General features: G+C 31.2%; 1 protein-coding gene across 5 annotated transcripts in view; it reads left to right on the forward strand.

Moving 5' to 3' along the window:
* Positions 1–25178, forward strand: part of LOC149893950 (NACHT, LRR and PYD domains-containing protein 3-like) — a 61527-nt gene that overhangs the window by 9476 nt on the left and 26873 nt on the right. For 2 of the 5 annotated variants that reach the window (XM_090076513.1, XM_090076515.1), the window contains exons 1-3: positions 19124–19302; positions 20552–20665; positions 24534–24587. Coding sequence is in view for 1 of the 5 variants with exons in the window: in XM_090076512.1 (XP_089932638.1) it covers positions 2917–3040; positions 20552–20665; positions 24534–24587 (292 nt within the window). In the remaining 4 variants the exon portion in view is untranslated. Of the gene's footprint in view, positions 1–2911; positions 3041–19123; positions 19303–20551; positions 20666–24533; positions 24588–25178 lie in introns of those variants that run through there. The other 3 variants (XM_090076512.1, XM_090076516.1, XM_090076514.1) reach the window with 3 other exon arrangements.

A 25178-nucleotide genomic window follows, 5' to 3' on the forward strand; every position in this document is an offset into this window, starting at 1 on the left:
TTTTAGAATAAACAACATCACTCAGTATTTTTGTGTTTGTTTTTAAAATGTTAATGCATCTAATGTATCATCCCGTAATAAGATCCTTTTTTTTGTTGCAAATAATCCTAGGCTAGAGAAAGCCCTTTCAGCCTCCACAGAGGTTGAAGGAATAGTTTTAAGAGCATTAAAAAGCATTTCTAAATTTTTGGGTCTTGATTTGCTGGCTTCAAAAGGAGCCATTTCCTTTTTAATGAGGTTGATCCAAGTTCACCTTTGTCTACTGTCATTTGAAAATCAGATGTTTTAATGAAAAATTTATGTTCTTGAGCTAAAGTCAATTTAATATTAGTATTTTTCGTATCATCAGTTATATCACTGTTATTGACTTCTCCATCAGCATCAGAATCTTTCTCGCTTAACTGGAATAATCTTTGAATAAGATTGGTAGCAAAATTTGCAATAGAGTTTCTTTTTATTTTATTCCCAAACTGATCATCTTGATTCAAAACATCTGGGTTTGATAAATATTTCATTAGATGTATTAACTTTATGTTTCTCCTTTCAACAATTTTTTTTTTCAAATTACTGTTTTACAAGTTGACTTATTTAGCGTGTTGGCTTGATCCAATTTTTTCCGGATAAATTGAATTATAATTTCAGAAGACAATAAATCAGCATCACGTTTGGAAAGTGCTTCAGTAGCTAGTTTGAGCGGCTTTAGGGCAACACAAAGGTTATTAACTTTATAAAGTTCATTCTTAGAAAGAGGAAAATCTGTGTTTTTGCTAATTAAAACTATTTGTATTTCTTTTTGGACTTTACAAATCAAAGCTTTCTCTTTTCCAAATGCTTTAACAATATTTGAATGAAGATTATCATCATTTTTTACAGGTGATCTACGAAACAATTGTACTAATTTTCGAATTTTGGCCACCGGCTCTTGAAATTCAGTTTTTAAATTAGGGTACCAAATTTTCAGTAGATATTTGAATTGTTTGAACATAATCAACCGAATTTTTTAACTTCCTCCTCACTATCATCATCTTAATCTTCATTAACATCTTTAATTGAATCATTAACTTCATTGTTATTACCAACTTCAACGGTATCACCAACTTCAATGGTATCAACAGGTTTATTGTCAAAATTATCGTTTGGTAGTGCAGCATTTTTATTTTTAAAAAGCACTTTAATTACTCATGTTTACGCATATCTATTTCAAATTTAAATATAAACATCAAAATAAAAAAATAATAAGAAGAAAGATCACACTTAGTATCAAGTAAAACTTTCTTTTCTTCTAACACATTCATCCATTCGATTTGGCATGCTATCAACCAAGTTTAATCAATAATTCGAGGAGAGTTGTTGAGATGATGTTTTAAATAAGTGATCTTTGTTGAATAATTGTTGTTTTGCAAGCTGTTGATTCGGGCAAGATAATAAATTTTCAACGCAATTGAGTCCTGTGCTGTAACAAACCAAGTCATTGATTTTGTTTCGTTATAACAATAAATCTTAGTCATTTATTGCATAACGACATGGAGGATTATCTTGCTAAAAAACTAGATCTTTAATTGGTTTATCAAGAATATATGTATGGATGGCTAAAGGTAGTCACCAAGAATTTCAACCTATCTCGCAGCATTTAAACTAACATTGAACAATTAAAAAATTAAGACACCTCATACAAGTCCAAATACCAATTGAACCACTACCTTGCCTTGTTCATTTTAGCACACAATCTTTGCTGCATTTTTACCTGGTTTTTTGGCAAAGCATAACTCAACCCTTAGCTTGAATTATGCTTTGCCGAAATTCTCAAACTCAACATTTATCTCCACTAAATAACACATTCTGCTACCAATTTAAAGGCTTTTGAATTTTAATTTGCTTTTTTGTAAGTCTTGGTTTTTTGATTATAGTATGCCAGTTATAACCTTTATTGAAGAGAAGTTTCATCAATTAAAATACTTATTGGTAGCTTATTTGACAATGCTTGTCTTTTTTTTTTTTTTTTTTTTTTTTAATGCTGTAGATCAAATTTTGAATTGCACAACTTGAAATCTTCTATGGTCTATCAGTTTCCTTTCAGTTGCAAACTGACCCTGGCTCTTTATAACATTAAAAAAAAAATATTCACACATGATTCACTTATCCTCTCTATTATTTAGACCCAACTCAGAATAGTTACTGATTTGGTTCTCAACTCTTGGGTAGCCATGTTAGTGACTTGCAGTTTGTTTACTTTTATTTCCACTGATTATTTTACTTTATACCTAATTTAATTGGTGTTGTATTTTTAATTACAAAAATGAACACTTTTGTTTGTATATTTTAATTAGTCACGTTATTTAATCTATGTGTTGAATTAAAAACAAATTTTAGTTAAGAGGTCTAATTAGCTTATTCTTTAAACAGAAAAACAAAATGTTTTCTGATTTGAGATATTGCATTTCAATCTTTGATTTATAAAAAAAAGCTCTTTGATGCTTAACTTAACAGCTTAACTGAACTAATATGTTCAATGTTTTATTCTTATAAAATAAGAGTGCATTGCTGTTATGTTATGTTTTTATAGAAAAAAAAAAAAAGTTTTTACAAATAGTTAGAGTCAGCAATTCCACTATACATGTTCCATCCCTGTATTGGCAGTATCAGAACTTGAATATTCATCAATTGTGTTATTAAGTTTTATTTGAATCTTAACATATAAAGTTTAAGTTGATTTTTGCTTGCGGATTTCAAAAGAGATAAAGCAACATTTTAAGCTCACTTTATGAGGTGATTGCATTTTCTGTTCAGAGTAAACTCATTTCTATACTGGTCCAGAGACAAGATTTGAACATAGAAACTTTTCAAATTTTTTTTTATTGATTATAATTATTGCACATTAAATATTTTAAAACTTAGAAGATTCTTTTGACAGGTGTAATGGATGACATTCCTGGTAAAACAGTTGTTAATCAAAGTGTTGTTGACTTTCAAGAAACTGATAATAATTTATGCAACAATACTGAGCCTAAAAATTTACCATCAAGTTCTTTGGATCATGAAGGTATGATATATGAAACATTTGTTTTAGATTTTCTGCTTTCACCATCTTTTACTTTTACGAATATTTATAGTTTTCCTTTTTACCTATGAAATGCTTAAAAGTTTTTAAATTGTACTATATGTATTTATTAAAAGTATATGACTACTAGACATTGCGGATTCCAGGCCATTGATACTTTTCTATACTTAATAAATTCAAGATGTTATGTTTTTAAAAAATGTTATTATATTTCTGATATTTTCATTGTATCATGCTGAAACCTGCAAAGATCTTAAAACTGTATCTTCGTAATTTATTCCATAACGTTAAAGAGTTTATCATAGTCTATAAAATTAAAGCATGGTCTTTTTTTTGTAGTGTCCAATGGCCAAGGTGTGAATTCCGTCTTCTAAGATGTGTCTTTTGTCGTCGTTAGCGCTGAGTGCGATTTTGTTGATCTCTTCGGTGTAGACATCGTGATGACGTGATCGGAAGACGTTCATGGTTGCGAGCTTTTCTTTGTTATTCATTAAGCAGTCTTTATAATCTTGATGAGTGATGTGTTTCTCAACGACTTTCTTTTTAACCCCTTTACATTTTTTGTGTTCATTTTCTTGTAAGAGTATAGCTTAGGACGAAGTCCAACAAACTCTTTAATTTGTTTGCCACCGGTTTCATCTTTAAACTTACCTATTACCTTTTTATTTTTAAACCCAATATCAAATCCAAAGTGTTGAACAGCAGGATGATCTTTAGGAAATTCGCTCGTGTCAAATTTAGCCTCAATATCGTTAGCAATGTCTTGATAAAAATCATCCGTTTCGATTTCATAGACGAGCGAGTCAGTGTCGGTCATGAGTAATTTCGCGCGGTCTCCGTATTTAGGCTTGATGTAGTCATAATGATGCTCAAACATGAGAATTTTGCTTATGTCTAGAACACACAGTCCTAAGTAAACAGGCTTGTCGTAAAAGAGCTTTGTTCTTTTCATGTGATCTGCAGTAAGGTTTTCATCAAAAATGGTATTTCTATCATAATTTACCTTTCTTGACAATTTTAAGACTTCTTTTTTAGTGGTAACGAGTTTAATATCAACATGCTTTCGAATATTCTCCATGGTTTTTCCAAAGACAGAGTTGTTCATCAATTTAAAAAATTCCTTTTCAAACTCGTTTTTAGCTTTTGCTCTTAATGCGGTGTTGAGGTCAATGTATTGTTTCATGAAGGTTTCTTCTTCAAAGGTAATACCTCGATGAATTTTGGTAATGATCAATCCCAATCGTTCATAAAGTTTTAGACTTTCATGGTGAATAGCATATTTTTCCTTGTTGTTTAAATTAGGAACCAGCTTCTCCACTTTTTTAATTTTTAGTCTTTCAGGAGCTAAAGGATAGTCGTTGTGTAAATCGTGTAGACTTTTAGGATAATTCAAGTCCACTTCGAGAATGCAAGGCATGGATTTCCAATTGAAAAGTTCCTCTTCAGTCATCCATCTGAATCCTCTAACAGGAAGAGGCTTGCTCATAGCCCATCCATATAAATTATTGGCGTCTAAATACTGAATGAATTTCGATGGTTGCGAAGGATCATAATCACTCATGTATTTGTTGTTTGCAGTTGCATACCGTTTGCTGATCATGCAAATTCCACCGCGTATCCCTCCTTGAAACATGAGAAGCATATCAATATCAGACAGAAGCTCTAACTGAATTCCAGTTAGTTTCAACATGGCATCCCAACCCAAACCGGGCGAGGTGTAATACCAAGCAGGATCAAGCTTATAATAGCTGCAACACACGTCTCTGAAATTTTCAAAGATATCAGCAAGTATCAAGACGTCAGACTCGTTGTACAGTTCTTGGTAATCTTTAAACGTTTTACATCCAAATATATTCCAAACGTTTTGAGCATGTGCATAGTCTTCACAGCTTATTCCCTCATCATTCAGTTTGGAATAAAAGGCTTCAATAGGTGGCAATTGCGTTTCAGAGAACTTTTTAATTGAGTCCACCCAGTCATAAGGGTAAATACCTTTTTTTCTTAATAAATCAAACTTTTCTCCAGAGTAATATCGAGCAACGTTTTTGCATTGGTCATCAGTTAGATTTTTAGCTAAAGTTTCCAACTTGAAACCCATGAATCTGAAGCTGTCAATAAACCTTAGCTCTTTCCATACTTCCTTTAGTTTACCTTTCTTATCGATAAATTCTCTCACTTTGATTTGTTTAGAGAAGCTGATATATTTTTCTTCATTGTTGGGTATGCATTTTAATTTTCCACCTAATTTCTTGATAAACAAATGACTGTCATAGCCAGACAAATTATGTAAAATGATGGGAATAAATTTTGGAATTTGATAATCCAAGTTGCATTTCTTATGAGCAGCACCACGGTACTTTCCGGTTAAATGACAGTGATCCCACACTTAGCTCAAAAGTTTATAAGCATGGTTATAAACTTTTGAGCTACGTCATCCTCTTCGCTTTCTGCTGTGTACATGACTGGCTTTCCTTTGTAAAGGTTATCGTCAAAGCATTTGATGTAATAGCAGAAGGAGCTTGGAACATGCTTTTGGTATTGTTTGGTGTATGACTCTTTAGAATTCGGTGCGCAAGTGTTAAGAGGTTTGATGAAACTTTCAAAGTCTGCATAGACAACGTATGGAACCCTCATAGACTTGTTATAGTTTTTAAACTGAACGGTTGTCCCTTCTTTAGGAAGATCAATTCTTACTGCATCGTTATCATAACAATAAGGTTGATGTTGTTGAAGCTTTTCTTCCTGGTCATAGCCTTGCAAGCAATTTCTGCAATAATGTTGTTTTCTTTTACCTTTTGATGTTTGTGTAGACAATAAGCGACTCAAACTTTTAATAAGACAGTAATGGTCAGTGTCTTCGTTTGAAATATGCAACAAATCAACACAGTGCTTTCTATCTTTAAATTTAGATATTTTCAAAGGATAAAGTTTTTCATTTTCATACCCAAAGACGTTAATGCTAATAGTCGGATTGTTCGCTTCAAACGTTTTAATTTGAGTGGTCTTTACAGGAAATTCCATCTCATCCCAATTCAGCTCTTCTGATTTTAAAACCAAGTCTTCATCGATTCTTCCGTTATGCATATTTTTAAGATTCAACGCTCGAGTGACCGACCATTTAAAGCATTGGTTGTCCTTGTTTTCCATGTTGATGATCGCCTTTTTGTCTTTCAGTTCTTTAGGCAGCCTAATATAGGAAGAACCACTGAGAGGCTCATAATCAGTAAAGTTGATATCCATTTTTAAAATCTTAGATAGAGTTGAATTGGATCCTAAAGCATTGTATTTAGCACTACTTTCCAATACTTTTTCTTCCATTTCACCCATGAGCTCTCTTACATCTGTAGTTGCTATAACAATCTCTGATCTTGATGAAAAGCTTGCTTCTCGAGTCACTTCTCCACCAGTCATCATGCTTACAGATTTCATTTTACACGTTAAAACAATTCTTGCTCTGGTGTTTCTTTCCCCTTCCATGGTTTGAATGACAGACTCTCTCACCAAATTAAAAAAGGATGCAATGTCTTGGTATTGAGAAGAAGGTCTATAAGAAAATTGTCTTACAGAACCCTCTGCCGAATGTTCAGTCATTTTAAACTTTACTTTAATTGGTTTTACTGCAGGCTGTTTATACTCTGTTTTTAATACAAGCGATTTGATCAACTTTATTTTTTCATCGATTTGTTTTGCTGATTCGCTTACATTCTTCTTGACTACTTCAGGAACGTAGGGCTCTATCCATTCTTTAATATCATTAAACTTATTTGCAACATATGACGTCACACTTTTTGTAACTTTCGTCAGACTTGAAAATAAACCAGGTCTTGGTGGAATAGCTGGTTTTGGCGTAATGACAGGCGATGAATCTGAAACAGGCTCATCAAGAATCTGTTTTTGCAAATGAATTGGTTTCGGAGCAATAGGAGGTTTTACAACAGGTCTTTGTGAGATGATCGCTGGTTTCGGAGCAATAGGAGGTTTTACAGCAGGTCTTTCAGGACTAACAACAAGTCTTACTTTTGCAGGCTTTATTGAAACTTTTGTCGGCTTAACAGAAACTTTTACAGCTGGCTTAACAAACCTAACCACAGTTGACCTTTCATTAGTATGCAAAGGTCTTGCCTCAGTCGTTCGTCTACGAAGAGAAGCAGGAGCAGAGACAATTCTAGGAGGATGCAAAGCCATTAAAAGTTCCTCCTTTCTCATTTTAGAGTATCCTTTTATTCTTTGCCCTTTGGCAATTTCTTTTAATTCTCTCACAATCATTTTATTTCGATCATTTCGATCATTAACAGACTTTTGACCAATGACAGGTCTTGTTGTTCTTATAGCTTCAACAAGTTCTTCCATAGTCATTTTGGTATAGCCTTTGATAGCTCTTTCTTTAGCATCCCTTCTTAATGATGCTATTGATACTTTTTGATCTTTCACAGTTTTACTTTCCATTTTTATTACGGAAAGATTTTTGTTTAAGCCACTTTCAAGTTTTCGCTCTTTGGCAGTAGTTTTTGCTTTTCTCTCTTTAGCATCAGTTTTATCACCCATTTTATTAAGGGAAAGAAAATTTTTTTCGATGCTTTCAAGTTTTTGCTCTTTAGCAATTAATTTTTTTGAAGAATTGAAAATCATTTTTATTATACTAAGATTTTCTTTAAGTCAATTCAATTTTTTAAAATCTTGGCATACTTTTAGCATATTTTCTTCTTCAAAAAGTTTTTACCGTTTTTTAATTCTTTTCGCGTTAGAATTAAAAACTTATGAAGCAGGATAATTGGCGAAAATTTCGCTTATGGAATCGTATACATGTGCTTGACCCATTTCATCAAATCTAATCGTGTAATTCCTTCCCCACTCGTCATGTGCAGTAAATTCGTATCCAGTCACATGAATTTCTTTTTCTTCATCAAACAGATGTGCACGTCCCATATCATCAAATTCAATCACATACTTCCTATCCATCTTTTTTTATTTATGCCAAGTCTTATATTTAAGTCAATTTTTTAACATGACAAAAAGTTAAAAAATCAATTTTGCTGCTTTTTACGTTTTTCAAGCTTTTCAGAATTTAAAAATTCAATCTTGATTCCATTATCCACCTTTCCATCTCGACGCTCTAAATATCTCCATCCACGTCCAGTTCCTGCCATCGCTTTGTAAAGAGACTTGTATTCAGTCACCTCACCAGTTTCAATGTTGGTTATTCTCACAGTGATAGGCTTTTTCTTAACAAAACTAAGCCATTCCCATTTTGGATCAACAGGTTTTTTTTCTTTTTGAGGAGCCTTTACTTTCTTTTCTTTTGCTCTTTCTAGAATCGCGTCTTTACTAATCAGATTGTTTTCAACCGCAAGCATCATCAACGTTATTAAATCATCTGCCGTTTTACTAACGCCGTTTTCATTCAACAAATTTTTCAAATACGATGTTGTATATCTCATTTTTTATTATACCAAGATTTTTTTTAAGTCAATTCAAAAAATCATGATTCTTTAGAATGTTCTCCAATGACAGGTCTTGTGTTTTTTATTGCTTTTACAAGCTCATCTTTTTTCATTTCTAAGTATCCTTTTATCGCATGGTTTTTACCTAATTCACGCAATTCTTTTACCGTTTTGCTATCCGTTTTTATCTGGATAAAAACTAATAAACAGCTGTCATGTTAGTTCCATCTGAAACAAATTTAAGCAGTTTGTCAGAGATCACCACTGCAAAAATAACGGTATTTGCAATAGTTGAAGTTCGAAATTTAAGGTTTACCACTAATTCAGCTGTTTCCGACGTCATTCTTTCTTTTTGCTTGCTGATATCCACAAAGAACAACGGATATAATTTTATATATTCAAGCAAGCTTAACCCAGATTGACAAACAAGTTCATTTGTGCCGTAATATTTTTCATCAAAAGAGAACGCATCTGAATAAGCCATAACCACTCTCTTTTCTCCAAAATTCAAGTCGTAATTGTAATTTGGATACTTTATTCCATTAACAGTCACGTAAAAATTGCTAACATCACAATGGTCGAATAGTGATGGATTAACTGTTTGACTGGAATTTCTGTTTGTCTGAAGCCCGAACAAGATAAATCTTGGAATGCTTTTGTCAGTGACTCTTCCAAGCGACCAGGTAAATTCTGTTTGACCAGCTGGAATAAGCTGTCTTTCACATTTGTTTGATTTATAAGCCACTTGAATGGGAATTTTTTGAGCCATTAAATTCATGAATTCAGTCTTTTTCGAAATATCTAATTCAACGCGAGGCATATAAAGTCTGAATTTTTTAAGGTTGATCATTCCTGCACTAACGCTCTCAGCTCTATAAATCGCATCATCACATTCTTTCTTTGTAAAGGTGATGGTATGCCTAAACCCATAAACAACTTTGTCATAGGTTTCGCAAAATCCAAAAATGTGCTTCAACGGAATTTTAAACGAAAAAGCTCCAACAGATGTAGTGTCTGCAAACAAGTGGTCTCGTCTAACATTGAATCCTGAAGTTCCAACAATATTTGACGTATCCATATACCACATTTGCTTTAATCCATCAGAAAACTGAAATCCATAAGGATATTTCATCAATCCAAGTATGGTGGTAGCTGGACCTGGATACATCACTCGCTCCACTTGCTCTCCTGACAAGTCATAAGTCACATCATTAAACAAATACATCAAAGCGTTGTTCACCAGTGCAATGTTGTCTTTAGCATCGTAAAAGGTTCCATCACTCTTTTTCAACACTCCTTCAATAAGAATGTAAGCTTCTGATGGTATTGTTTGAATCGATTGACAGTCAATCTCAAAAGTAATCGTGCCTGAAGAATTTAAATCGAGATTGGTTGGAAGGTACTCAAAAAAATCAACTTTTTCAATACCAATATCATACTCTGGGTTCTCAGTAACTCTTAATCGCTCAGTATTTATCATTTTTTATATAATAAAAAAATTATTTAATTCATTTAAATGTCTCTCATTGCAAGTCATGCTATTTTCATGCCCTGTCCCATTTTCACAAGGTCTTGAATTCGAATCGCGTTCTTTTTAGTCATTTTCTTACTTTGAATAGATGAACCAGTCTTTAATTTCTCAATGGTCTTTTTACCTTTGTCAATAGCCACATCTCTAGCAGTGGAAATGGCTGAAAGGGCTAACTCTGTCCCAGCAGATTTTGCAGCTGTAATCGCTTCTTGCCCAATTTTGCTTGTTGCTGCATTTTTAAGTAAATTCACTGTTGCTTTTGTTACACTTGACGCAGCTGCTCTTTTTATGAAATTTTTAATCATGTCCACAATACCACCTCCTCCAACAACGTTCTTTTTCACATATCTTCTTTTGTTCACAATGAGCATTTTTTTAAATAAAACAATTTTTTTAAATAATTTTATCAACTGCCTTCATTAATGATTTATACTCGTCTTTATTAATCTCCCCTTGTCTCAACAGCTCATCGCAAATGGAAACAGCTACATTTCTAGATCCTTTATTTCCAGCATGCCATGCAGCGATGCTCAATTCAAGCTTCTCCACAATAGCATTTGGATCGCTCGGAAGAATAATTACACCATTACCTTTTTTACCTTTTTCAATGCGTACCATTTTTTCCCAAATAGGAGCAATAAGTTGTTGATACTTTGGTCTTCTTGATGATTTCGGTTTATGCGGTTGTGAATCAGATCTTATAGCATCACTATCCATTAAAATTTTTTCATAATTTTGCAAATCTTCATCTGTATAGCTATTTGGTACTGTTAATTCATTCATCAGTTCCCAAAGACCTTCTGTTCCTTCATACCTTTCACCACCGACAATGATATCATTTCCATCTATTTCAACCTCCATTTTTCCAATGTACATTTTATCTCCAACTTTGTTCACTTCGAAAGGTCTTTTCTTTTTTTGATCGACTGACAGGCTTTTAATTATCTTTTCATTGCTCTCAATGATGGGTTTAAATAGCTTGCTTACATCAGATTGAAAATTCATATCTGAAATTTTATCATTCACGCTGTTCTGATAAATCCTCTTTCGTCTGTCATTAATTTCTTTCACAATTTCATCCCTTTTATTCAGATCTTGTATTTTAAAGAAAAACATCTTTTTAAAATACGTGGAAAAAAATACATAAATTGGTTTTTACAACTACGTTGATCCTTTTTTAAACATGTTGTTGAACGTTTGAATCGCGTCTTCTCGTCCTTTTTGGATCAAGTTTTCTTTTGTAACTTCATCTATTCCCTTTTCGATTTTGGCTCGTATTTCATACATCAAGGATTTAAATTTTTTAAGCTCATCAAGAATCAATTGAAACTCTGAATCGTTTATTTTTCCATCCATCAACGCTTTGGAAATGTACTCGCTAATCGTATTTAATTTTGACTCTGTCAACACTTTGATCTTTTCATGCTTCTCCGCTTTTAATGCTAGCTTTTTGTTCACTTGTCCTCCTACAATAGACAAAAACCCCATTCCAATAGCTACACCTTCACACGCAATCGCAACAGGAGCAGCGACGATGGTTGATAAAAGACCAATTCCAGTCACACCCAAAGCAATGCATAAGGTTTGCATTGTATTATCTATATTAGAAATGATTCTGAAAGCGCGATGATACTTTTTGCTGAGATGCACTCTCTTTGCTTTTTCACTCTCTATCTCTTTTTGGATTTCGCTTATTTTCTGAAGACGGTAAATATGACCTCCATCATCCAATGGAGCTGTTGGAAGAACTGGATAAAGTTTTTCATTCAATATTTCCATTTTTTTATTCAGAAAAAACTATTTTAAATCAATGTAACTAATCTTACAAAGTTTTTCCCCTTTTTTAACAATCACGTCCTGTTGGCTGTTACTATTCACGTCCATAATAACATCATCTACAGACTCTGAAATAATAACTTCGTTTTTTCTATAATTCAATTGATCAGTAATTTTATTCATTAATGTTATCACTGCAACACCTTTCTCCAAATTCAGTCCAATGGATAAAGCTATCATTGTATGTGAGAGAGCAGCAAATTTAATGTCTTTCTGGGCAAAAATCTCATATTGTTCGTTAACGTTGAAATAAGGTGGATAATCTAACGTTTTCTTAGACACAATAATGTTGTTTGGTCTTCTTTCCTCCAACTCTCTAACCCTCTCTTCCAAAAATTTTAATTGCAAATCCAAACTATGAAATTCTGCTGATGCAGCGTTTCTAAAAAACTTGTGAGGAGCATGCATTTTTACATATTAAAAATAAATTTTTAGATCATTTTATTCTCCACATGTAAAGAATAAAATGATTATCGTTTTTTAAGCAGCAGAAGCGCACACTCTATATTTATCTTTTTTAAAACCTTTAATCAACGCTTTAATCTTTAATCCATTTCTTCTTTTCTCCTCCTCATTAATGTATTCATCATCATCTTCGATGTAAATGGTAAAGTTGTTTCCTCCCGTTTCATTACGCATATCTTCTAACAATTCATTATATATATAATCATCATATTCATTTTGTTCTTCAACACTCATCGAATTGTAATCTAAAACTACAGGATCACCCAACATAGACTCATTGTAAGGCAAATCTTCAGGATCATTGTAATCTAAAACTACTGGATTAGCCACAGAATCATCGTCAGAATCATCATCAGAACTATCATAATGATCACAAGGTAAATCCTCAGGATCACCATCTTCAGGGTCAGCCAACATAGACCTATTGTAAGGCATATCCTCAGCATCAGAATCATCATCAGAACTATCATAATGATCACAAGGTAAATCCTCAGGATCACCATCTTCAGGGTCAGCCAACATAGACCTATTGTAAGGCATATCCTCAGCATCAGAATCATCATCAGAACTATCATAATGATCACAAGGTAAATCCTCAGGATCACCATCTTCAGGGTCAGCCAACATAGACCTATTGTAAGGCATATCCTCAGCATCAGAATCATCATCAGAACTATCATCGTCTTCTGAACTAGACCAACTAAATATGATAGCTTCGTCTAATGCATTCACATCATCGTCTTCGCTTTCATATATTTCATCGCGCTGATCTTCTAAAAATTCATTATCTAACATACTCATTGTTATTTTTTATATGAAAAGAAATTTATTTAACTCAAAATTCAAAATTTTTTTCTTGTCATACAAAAACAGCGTGTCTATTTTTGCAAACTTAACAATTCATTATTATCTACCCATGAATTAAACGAGTCTGGATATCCCAACCATTTGACTAACGACTTGCTCTTTGTTTTGCGAATGATTTTTTCAATTCTGAATATGTCTTGATGCGTCTTTTGCATTTCTTGTTCGTAAAATGTACCTTGTATTTCTTCACCATTAGCGTCAGAGATTTTATACGTGAGCGGATTCGTATACTGAACTTTTGACACTGTAAAAACCTCCTCAGTCCATCTCGGCGTATACCCCTTTTCAAAATGAGACTTCTTTTTTACGATCCTCACTTGATCACCTATGGAAAATTTTGGTTTTGCTTGTAATGTTTGATCCTTTCCATACAGACTCCACCAGACCCTACCTTTATTCTTTTCATCGCTAGCTTCCACTGGTGTCATTTTAATAGAAGAGTGCTTTGTGTTGTTGTAATTTTTCACCATCTCATCTAATACGTCGATGTATTTATTAGTGTTGTTAGCTGAAAAATATTTAAACATTCTCTCTTTCATTGTTCTGTTCCATCGCTCAACAACACTGCTTTTTTCCTCGTTTTCAGTGGAATACAGTTGCACACCCAACGCTCTCACGTGCTTGTTGTAAAATTCTTTTCCTTTATCCACCCACAATTTGGTGCATTTTCTTTCTTCGAAAATCTTTTTCAACGCTTCTGCCACTTCAAGACCCGTTTTGCTTTTTAACGGAACAATCCATCCATACTTTGAAAACACGTCGATCACCATGAGCAAATATTTTACGCCGTTGTTGAATTTTGAAAACGATTGCATGTCCACCAAATCAGCAGCCCATATTTCATCAATGTCGTTCACAATCACTTTTCTTTTTTTAAAATGATGAATCACCGGTTTATGAAGCTCCTCTGCAAGTTGATCCGTCCATTTCAAATCACTCACACCCAATCCAAATTTAGCTTTGGCTTTGATAATGGGAGTGATCAGTTTTCTTTCGTTTATTTCTTTTTGAGTGGGATTGGGAATCGAATCCATTTCTTCAAGCATCATTTGATCTGCTACATTTCTGCTTTTAACGTCGTTTAAATATTTGTAAGCTAAATCGTGGTGATATGCTGCATTGTCTACTCTATCCACCGGTTTACTCCACTCTTGATACATGTCTGTGGAAGTGAGTCTTTTGTCTAAATTGGTTCCCGGTCCTGCAAAATTCATCCCTGGAATGTGCATTTCTCCTGGAAACTTTGCCCATGGAAGCTTTATTTTTTTCGAAAAATTGTTGATCGATTCCACCAAGTCTCCTCCATTGACTTCATTTGCAGAAACAAACTTGCATTTGCCCCTTCCGCAGACGGCACAAGTTTCTTTAAGCATATTTCTATTGCTCTTGCTTATAGAATGGTACAAGTTGTTCGTTTCTGTTATTTTTTTACATTTGACACAATACATTTTAACATATATAAAAACTTTTTTAATATAAAAAAAATGGAAGTGATGAAACTGTCGTGTAAAATTGGGAAAACCAAAAGAAACAACAGCAAGCTTTTACCTAGAAGTATACGTGGAATCATCGTTGGAAAGTCTGGATATGGAAAAACAACGTTGCTACTCAATTTACTGCTCAGACCGGGATGGCTAGATTACAACCATTTACAAGTCTTTGGAAAATCCCTTTTTCAGCCAGAATACAAAATACTCAAAAACTCGTTCGAGAAGAAATTACCGAAAAAGGATATTGTTGATTTGTTAACGGATGATGTACAAGACGAAATGGAAAAATTGAATTTAATCCATGAAGATGTTATTAACGATCTTTCAAAAAAATATTCTGAGAATTATGATATGGAATGTCAATTTTTCGAAACAGCGGACGATGTGCCTGAACCTGAAGATCTTGATTCATCCAAAAACAATTTAATGATCTTTGACGATTTGCAATTGATCAATCAAAACAAATGTGAAAAATATTACATTCGAGGAAGACATTCTAACGTTGACTGCTTTTACCTCGCTCAAAACTATTTCGAGATTCCAAGACATACCATTAGAGAAAACGCTAATTTCATTTGCCTATTTAAACAAGACCAAAAAAGCGTTAATCACATTTATCAAGACCACGTTTCCTGCGGTATGAAAATAGAAGAATTTAAAGCCTTTTGCAATCATTGCTGGAATGAACCTCACGGATTTGCTGTCATCGATCTCTCTTCTAAAAAGAACGAGGGGAAGTACCGAAGTGGGTTTGATGATTTTTTATTTTTCTAAAGCAATTTAAAAAATAATTATAATTTAAAAAATGCCAGGTATAATCATCGATGTAGATGGAAAATCAAGTGTTATCACTACTGAATTTTTGGATAAAATCGTTTTTAACGAAGGAAAAAGTTATGAAATGGCTTTTCTCGGTCTTGAGACTTACAACAGCATTCCAAATGTAAACAGTAAAAACAATTCTTTCAAATACAGCATGGACAATGGAGCTCATTGGGAGAACATTATCATTCCATCAGGAAGCTATGACATTAAAGACATCAATGAGTATTTACAAAGGTCTATTTTAAACGTAATAAAAACAGCTCAACGTGGAAGTTATATTATTACAAATAAAATTAATCACTCTCCAAACAACCTTCAAATTGGAATCAATCTTAACACTTTAAAATCAACCATTAAACTTGGTTTGAATTATTTGATTGACTTTAACGTGGAGAATAGCATCTCTTCAGTTTTAGGGTTTACTAAAAGAAAATTAAATTCCAATTCCGAATACGAGTCGGATCATATCGTTAAAATTTCAAGCATTAACACCATCAGAATCGTTAACAACGTTATCGGATCATCCTATATTAATGGAACTCAACTCAATTGCATCTACTCCTTTTATCCAAATGTTAGCCCAGGCTATAAAATCATCGAGAGACCAATGCATTTGATTTATCTTCCTGTTAAACTGTTTGAAATTTCAACAATGGTTACTCGCATCATTGATCAGAATGGAGATTTGGTTGATTTTCGTGGAGAGGATATTACAATACGATATCATATTCGAGAAGTGAAATAAATAATTTTTTTTATGTATTAAAAATGAGTAATTATCAAAACATCAAAATTAATATCTCACAGAGTCAATCTGATAAAATTAAAAAAGCTATGCATGATAAAACCGATACTAGCATTAAGCTTTCTCATCAAGACTTGAACGGTAAACATGTTCTCGCTATTACTCATGCGCAATTGAACAAAATTACAAAAGCGTATGAAGCCGGTAAAGGAGTCACTCTTAAATTGAGCAAAAGACAACTTGCACACAACTCAACCATTGAAGGCGGATTCATCGATGCTCTTCTGCCGTTATTAGGCATGTTAGGCAGTACTATTGCCACAAGAGTAGTTCCTGCTCTCGCCACTGGATTGTTAGCAGGTGTTGGTTCTTCTGCTGGCTCTGCTATGGTTGATAAAATTGCAGGAAGAGGAATCGTTTACTTGAAAAAGAATGGAAGTGGAATGAAGATAAAAACTTTAGGCGGAGAAGGATTGTTTATCACTCCATGGACAAAACATGTTCACGGTGATGGGCTCTTCATTAAAAATGGAAAAGGCTATCAATCTATTGGATCTGGCTTATTGCTCGGGCCTAATTCACCATTTTCAAGCATCCCATTTTTAGGTGCTATTCTATGAAAAGCTCTTGTTAAAAAATTCGGATAAACTTTTTAAGAAATTAAAAAAAATGATCGACTTTCAATGGATTGACGTAGAAGGAATTGTTTTACCCAATGAGGCTTTAACTAACTTTCAATTGATAAAGGCTGCAAAACAGTTAAAATTGAAAAACTTTAGAGGTGTTTTTGTGATGATTTACCAAAATGAATTACCAAAAAAGACAAGAAAAAAAGAATGTGGAATTGTCAACACAGGAGATTCTAGCACAGATGGATTTCATTGGGTCTGTTGGTATAAAGACGGAGACAAAAAATACAGCTTTGACTCTTATGCCCAGCCTCCTCTTGTAGAGCTTGTTCATTATTTGAAAAGCCCAGTTTATTATAACAGCGAAAGAGTTCAGTTTGGTAACACTTCTTATTGTGGTCATTTGTGTCTTTACATCTTAAAAAAATTGAATGAAGGTCTTGACTTTCAAGAAGTTATCAATACCTTGTGGTGAAATTTTTAAAGAATAGTTTTTTTTAAAAATAACAAACCATGGAGAATATTCAAAAACACATCACTCATCAAGATTATAAAGACTGCTTAATGAATAACAAAGAAAAGCTCGCAACCATGAACGTCTTCCGATCACGTCATCACGATGTCTACACCGAAGAGATCAACAAAATCGCACTCAGCGCTAACGACGACAAAAGACACATCTTAGAAGACGGAATTCACACCTTGGCCATTGGACACTACAAAAAAAAGACCATGCTTTAATTTTATAGACTATGATAAACTCTTTAACGTTATGGAATAAATTACGAAGATACAGTTTTAAGATCTTTGCAGGTTTCAGCATGATACAATGAAAATATCAGAAATATAATAACATTTTTTAAAAACATAACATCTTGAATTTATTAAGTATAGAAAAGTATCAATGGCCTGGAATCCGCAATGTCTAGTAGTTATATGAAAATTGTTTAGTTAATTTATAAATTTCAAAGTATTTTTAACAGTTTCAAACAATTAATTTCAAAAATTCAATTTTCAATCAAATAAATTTTCATTTTTCAAACAGTTTTCAATGTAACATAAGTTTAAAATAACTTGAAAAATTACCTTTAGTTCTGGATTAAGTATTTGGAGTTGAAATTTATGCTATTGAACTGTAATCTTTCCTTGCATAATTATTACCATTTTTATAAATATTTTTCTGCTTTTATGTAAACCAAAAGAAGAATCTTCAATTTTCTATATGCTAGTGTAAATTTTGATTGATTGTTAACTAATTTATGTACATATGTATGTATGTATTTATGTATGTACATATGTATGTATGTATGTATGTATGTATGTATTTATGTATGTATGTATGTATGTATGTATGTATGTATGTATGTATGTATGTATGTATGTATGTATGTATGTATGTATGTATGTATGTATGTATGTATGTATGTATGTATGTATGTATGTATGTATGTATGTATGTATGTATGTATGTATGTATGTATGTATGTATGTATGTATGTATGTATGTATGTATGTATGTATGTATGTATGTATGTATGTATGTATGTATGTATGTATGTATGTATGTATGTATGTATGTATGTATGTATGTATGTATGTATGTATGTATGTATGTATGTATGTATGTATGTATGTATGTATGTATGTATGTATGTATGTATGTATGTATGTATGTATGTATGTATGTATGTATGTATGTATGTATGTATGTATGTATGTATGTATGTATGTATGTATGTATGTATGTATGTATGTATGTATGTATGTATGTATGTATGTATGTATGTATGTATGTATGTATGTTGTTATTGGTAAATAAGAATTTACAACAAATAAGTCATTTGGTGACCAAAGTTATTGTTCTTTCAATGACCAAATTTTAGTCTTTTGTATAGGGACACATAAAATAGAGTTTATGATATTAAAATCAATTTCATCATTGATGAAATAGTATTTAATCTGAGGTGCTTTAACAGCAGCTTTCTTAGGAACAGATTTCCTAGCAGCCTCAATAGTTTTAGCATCTCTAATCCATAACTTAACAAAATTAGTATCTTCATGTTTTTTAAGAGCTTCTTTTAAAACTACAAATTATGAAAAAGATTCAGAATAAGTAAAAGGGATTGCCTTTTTCACAATATGATATAACACTTCGATTTGTTTTGACCCGTGAAATTCTTAGCCAATGAAACGGACTTTCGGAAGGATAAGAATTTATTTTTGGCTACTAACTTTCAGTAGGCTATCCACGGCTAAATATAACAGCGTGCCATTAAAATATCAGTGAGTAGCAGTTCAAGTTTGTTCCTGAACAAAGTTAGAACCTTCTCAATCACAGTTTATAAGCCCAGGAAAAAGAGGAGGGGTAGAGGTCAGATGTGAGGTCCTCCTGTTAAGAAAATTTAAGTTTAAAAGGTTATTTGTTAAAAAAGATGATTTAGTTGGCATGATATATGTTCATTCTAAACTTTTTGCTTTTTCGTGTTTAGCATTTTTCCATCTTATAAATGCTTTTTCTTTGTAAAAAGTGAAAATAACAAATATCAGTAATCTTACTCCAACAAGTAAGAATGTGATTCATAGCAGCTATCTTCAACGCATTTTATAGGAGAAAAAAACCCTAAAAAATGTTTTGGGACAAAATTTTAGATTGTTTTCTATGAAGGTTCAGAAGTGTATTGATTTCATTGGTTGAAAGAAATAATTTTCTAAATCAAAAATAAAATCCTTTAAGCAGCAAATATGGCTCGTAAATATGAAACTGAAATTTTGCTGCAGCATATATGAGCCATGTAGGAGAATGTGAAGGGAACCATTTTCTAGTAGAATTACTACTGCAAAAGAAAGAAATATGTAGTTTAAATAACATTCATATACTTTTTGTATGATGATAAATAAATGATTAGTGAAGGAGAAGGCTAGTTAGTTTGGTAAATTGGTTTCAAATTTGATTGTGAATATTTTGAACCAATAAATTGTATATATATATATATATATATATATATATATATATATATATATATATATATATATATATATATATATATATATATATATATATATATATATATATATATTGATGATTTACAAAATGCAGCTGAAATCTAATTATGTGACAGTAAGCTGATTTTTTATATAATTTTTTTATAACTTTTTTTTTTTTTTTTTTCAAAAAATATGGTTTTTTTGAAAAAAAAAAAATAGTTTTGATTAGTGTTGATATTTTACCTTAATAACTGTACTTTCTCTTTTTTTACTATACTCAATAAGGTGAGCTGAAAAATTTTTTTTTAACAAATCAAGAAGTGTCCCCTTCTAATACCTGGCTTTTGATTAGTAAAACTTTTTTATGAAGAAAAAAGTCAGTGGTCATTGTTTTTATCTGACTCACTTGGGTTTAAGTCTTAAAGATAAAATTATGGCAACGAATACTTTTAGTATATTACATCTATGTTCAAATTATCAAGATATAAAATCTTTACAGTTGTAGTACTGTGGTTATTTATATAGAAAACAGAGAATAATATATAAAACATATAAGCTTAAAATCACTTTTTGATTTAAAATTTTTGACCAATATCCTGGACCTAATTTTGTTTCAAATAACTCCATCTCTGCAATCCCACTTTCTTTCAATAATTGTCTTTTTTTTTTAACATTCTAGTTAATCCATCCAGCGGATCTTTGGCTGCTGCTAAATTTTTCCTTTTTGTTACACACTTTTGGCATGCTTTGACATTTCCCCTGCTCTTCATATATGAAGTTTCCTCAAATGTTTGTAAGTATTATATATATACATGTAATCTTGAATATTATTATACAGTTTAAAGTTTAATTGGTAGAAAAGTATAATGAATTATCAGGTATGTCAGAGCCTACTGGTATGTGTGACAACATATTTGAATTTGTGTGAGAATTTTTTTTGTTTTACTATGTAAAAACAACAAAAAAACTCAATTTAGCATAAACAAAATAATTCATGACTTGTTTTGTTTATGTTAATTTGTAATAATAAAAGTAACTAATTTAGTCCAAAAATCATTTGCTTTGAGTGTAAAATAAAAATCTATACATTTCTTTATAAGCGCATCTGTTGCAAAGCAAAAGAGTGCTTTATATCATATATAAGTGTATATGTGTGTGTGTGTGTGTGTGTGTGTGTGTATATATATATATATATATATATATATATATATATATATATATATATATATATATATATATATATATATATATATATATATATATACACATATATACTATTTTCTGATATTGTTTGGTTTAAATCATGCCTTTTGTAAAGTTATATAGTTTTAGTCTTTCTCAGCAAATGAAAATAAAGCTAGAAATTCAGCCAAAGTTGTAGAATTTATTGTCTCCATTTTGTAAAATAATTCAAAAGAAAGCTATATATTTTGCTATTCTCTCATTAAATAGACATTAAACAACATACTTATGGCAATGGTTCAGTACCATTACTTAGTAAATCTCAGTATTGCTTGGTTAATCTTTATGAAATCACTGTTAAAATAACATTTGTTTACATTTTTACTTCCATTTCTGCGCGCGCGCATAAATTTTACATTGGAACTGTGAAATGGTGTATTCTCGTTATCTTGAAAAGTTTAATTTTAAACTGAAAAATTAAATCCTTTTAAACTTTAATGAGAAATGGTACATTAGGTGAGTTGGTGAATAATCAATCCAAAGGTAGAGTTAGAGTTAGGGTAAGAGTAAACACAGTCTTTGTTTTGTGATTAGGTCCTCTTCTCTTTATTATTTACATCAATGATCTTAATCTTTCTATCAAACATTCAAACACGTATCATTTTGCTGATGATACAAATCTTCAATTAACGACAAACTCCCTCAAAAAACTAAATAAATATATTAATGAGGATATGGCCAGTTTTGTTCAATGGCTCCGAGCAAACAAAATCTCATTGAATACTAAAAAAACAGAAATAGTATTATTTAAGACGCAGTATATTAACTTTTCTATAAAAACTAACAAGAATCTTCCAAAATACTTGAACTTTAGAATAAGTGGCCAAAAGTGCCTTTGTCTAGTTACATAACTTATCTTGGTGTTGTGATAGATGAGAAACTTTCATTTAAAACACATATAAATAACCTTACTCTCAAATTAAACCGTGCCATTGGCATGTTAGCAAAAATTCGACACTACATTAATTTTGAAACATTACTATCTATATGTCACTCAATTTTTGGTTCACATTTACAATATGCATGCCAAGTTTGGGGACAATCTAAAACCGTCTGTCTGTCTAAAATCGTTTCACTTCAAAATAGAGCAATACGAATAATGAATTTCTGTCCAAGAGACTTCCCTACTGACATCCTGTATCTTACATCTAAAGTTCTTTGTTTCTATGATTTAATCCAGTTTCTAAATTGTTCATTTGTCTGGGATCAACAACACGATCTCCTTCCGTCCATATTTCGTAACTACTTTAATATTAGGACAACGTGTGTGCATAACCTAAGATCAGTCACTTTTAACAACTTAACCATCCCACAAAAACAGACAACTAAACATGGAATAAATTCCATTACATATCAGTGTATCCTTTCTTGAAACACCCTTCCGTACTCCCTAAAAACAGATTTTATCCTTAGATCCAAGAATCTGTTCTTAAAGTCACTCCATCATTTATCTAAAAAGTTACGCTTAACTTTATTCTCAACCTCTATAACTTTTTTCTTTATGTTTATGTACATTTTGTTATTTCTTATTTGTGTATATACATATATATGTATGTATATGTGAATACATTATAATAACTATTTGACCTATATTTTAACTCTTTTAAAAGTCTGTTTTATAAGTGTTACTTATAAATTTTTGTAAAGTTCTACTTTTACTATGTAACTAGTTTATTTCTTATGTTTTTCTCTTATCTTTTCTTTATATTATTTAGGTCATTGAGTTTTATTAGTGAATTACTATTTGCAATGACCTGTTTTTTTTTTGTAACATCCTTAACACGAAATATATTGATTGATTGATTGATTGATTGATTGTTCACTCAGTTAAATTATCTTCCTTATTACTCAATCAACTTGATTTTAACACTTAAATTTCAAAAAGTAAAATGTTTTATACGTCTTTCAGCATTTTGGATGTGACACTCATGTCTTAACTTAATTGGTTTTTCAATAAATTTAAGTGTTTATCTTCTTCAATCAGTCTTAAAACTGGTGGAACTGTGTACCAATGGGATATTGGGGTCATTTTTTAATAAGACACAGCTTTGAAATTAATATTGGACATTAGAAACACACTTACAACTTTATACATTGAGGGATTATCACTTTCACTAACTTTGGGTTCATTGTCACCATCACTCTCAATCCTTCCCCATACAAAATCATCTTCTTCACCTTAAAAGTCTTCTATGAGGCTTTTCAAATAGGTTTTTGGGACCGTCAGTTAGATATTTGTTAATCTTAATATCAAACCAACTAGGAAAATACACCTTTACTATAAATTCGGCAAACAGCTTTAGGTTTTTAGTAGGTTTGTAAATTAATACATAATACCACAAGATTCTGCATGCTAATGTTAGTAAAAAAGAAAGATTCTTGGGTCCCTTCTTAAACTCCTAAAAAGGCCAAATCATCATCTATGTTCCTTGTGATTACACCCCAACAGATGCTATAGTACTGGTCAGTTGATAAGTCATCAATGGCTTTATTGTCTAGTATGACAAATTTTGCATTTGGAAAAAAAACTTAGCATCACCCTGTTTTAATATATTGCCATTCATCTGTGAGCTAATGATTCCAGAAAATTTACCTGGCCTTTTGGTAGTTCCATCAATTTTCATACAAGTATGGCTTAAAGGCAACTCATTTAGATGCAAAATGCAAATATCCCACTGTAATGGAACTCCTAGAAACATTTCCAAATATGTAATGGAACCATGTGAATGACCAGTATTGACATTGGTTCCATCTGCCTTTGCTAAATTCAGACTTATTTGAAGCTCTGTTCCCTGTAGTGTTTTGATTATTCCATGAGCTACATCTATTCACTTGGCACATTTTGGTGTGATGTGATCAAGGTAAAAGTCATTTGAAAATAGAAATTTCTAACAACATAGGTACAGAATATTTTATTAATATAAGTAGTTTAGTTTTCATAATAAACTATAATGATATGGAATAGAAGGCGTAAAGAATGTTTAGCGCATGGAAAAATCAATAAAATTCTCCTACCTTAGATGATTTAGCAAAACAAACTAAAAGAAAAATAGATTAGATTTGATAAGAGTAATGGAAAACTTCTCAAGTAAAAAACTTATTTTTTTAACACATTTGAAGTAAAATAATTTGTAGTAATGCTTTTTCTTTTCTTTTTCTGAAAATTCTTTTAAGTTAAAACATAGTAAAAAGATTCTTAAAATATTGTTCTCTTGTATTTATCTGATTTTTATTTTTAGTTTATTTTCTTTTTTTCTTTTTTTTTTTTTTCTTTTTTACTAAATCTGAAAATTCTCTGAAGTTTATAGGTATTGTAAAATATTTCTTTAATTGTTGCTTTTTACAAAGAAGTTAAAGTTATTTTTTGCACAAACAAAGTTTTTGAATAATTTGTTCTTTTTTTATAATATACTTATTAGATAAATCATTTGAGACAAAAAGCCCTCGGAAGCCATCCATTGAAGAAAAAGAAAGTAAGTTGTTGTTAGCTGTGTATTATATAACTTGGCAATATGCAACATCTTATTGTTTGAATATTTTTTGAATATCTTTAAACATAAGATCATACTATTATCACCATCATATTGTAATATTTCATATTATGATATTATATCATCATTATATTATAAAATTATTCATAATATAAAATTTTTACATATTGTAATATTTTTAAACATAAGATTATATTGTTATAACTATTGTCATCACTATTGCTGTTATTTTTATTTATGTTGTTTTTATGTTATTATTACTGTTACTGTTTAAATGTTTTTTTAAATTAATATTGTTATTTTTATTATTGTTCATATTACTATTACCATTTTTGTTATTGTTGTTATTTCTATTGTTATTAATTTTATTTATTTATTATCATTATTATTTATATTATTATTATTGTTGTTGTTGTTGTTATTACTATTTTTATTACTATTGCTACTATTGTTTTTATTATTTCTAGTCTTTTTAATAATATAAAAAAACAAAGAATGAACAAATATTTTTTAAATGTAAAACAAATATAAAATAAATAATTTTATATAAAATACAACAGAATAAAAATGTTT

The sequence above is a fragment of the Hydra viridissima genome, unplaced genomic scaffold, assembly GCF_058129835.1.
Source record: "Hydra viridissima isolate aposymbiotic clone 2 unplaced genomic scaffold, HvirCarnegie_v1 scaffold_1, whole genome shotgun sequence".
In the NCBI taxonomy this organism is placed as follows: domain Eukaryota; kingdom Metazoa; phylum Cnidaria; class Hydrozoa; order Anthoathecata; family Hydridae; genus Hydra; species Hydra viridissima.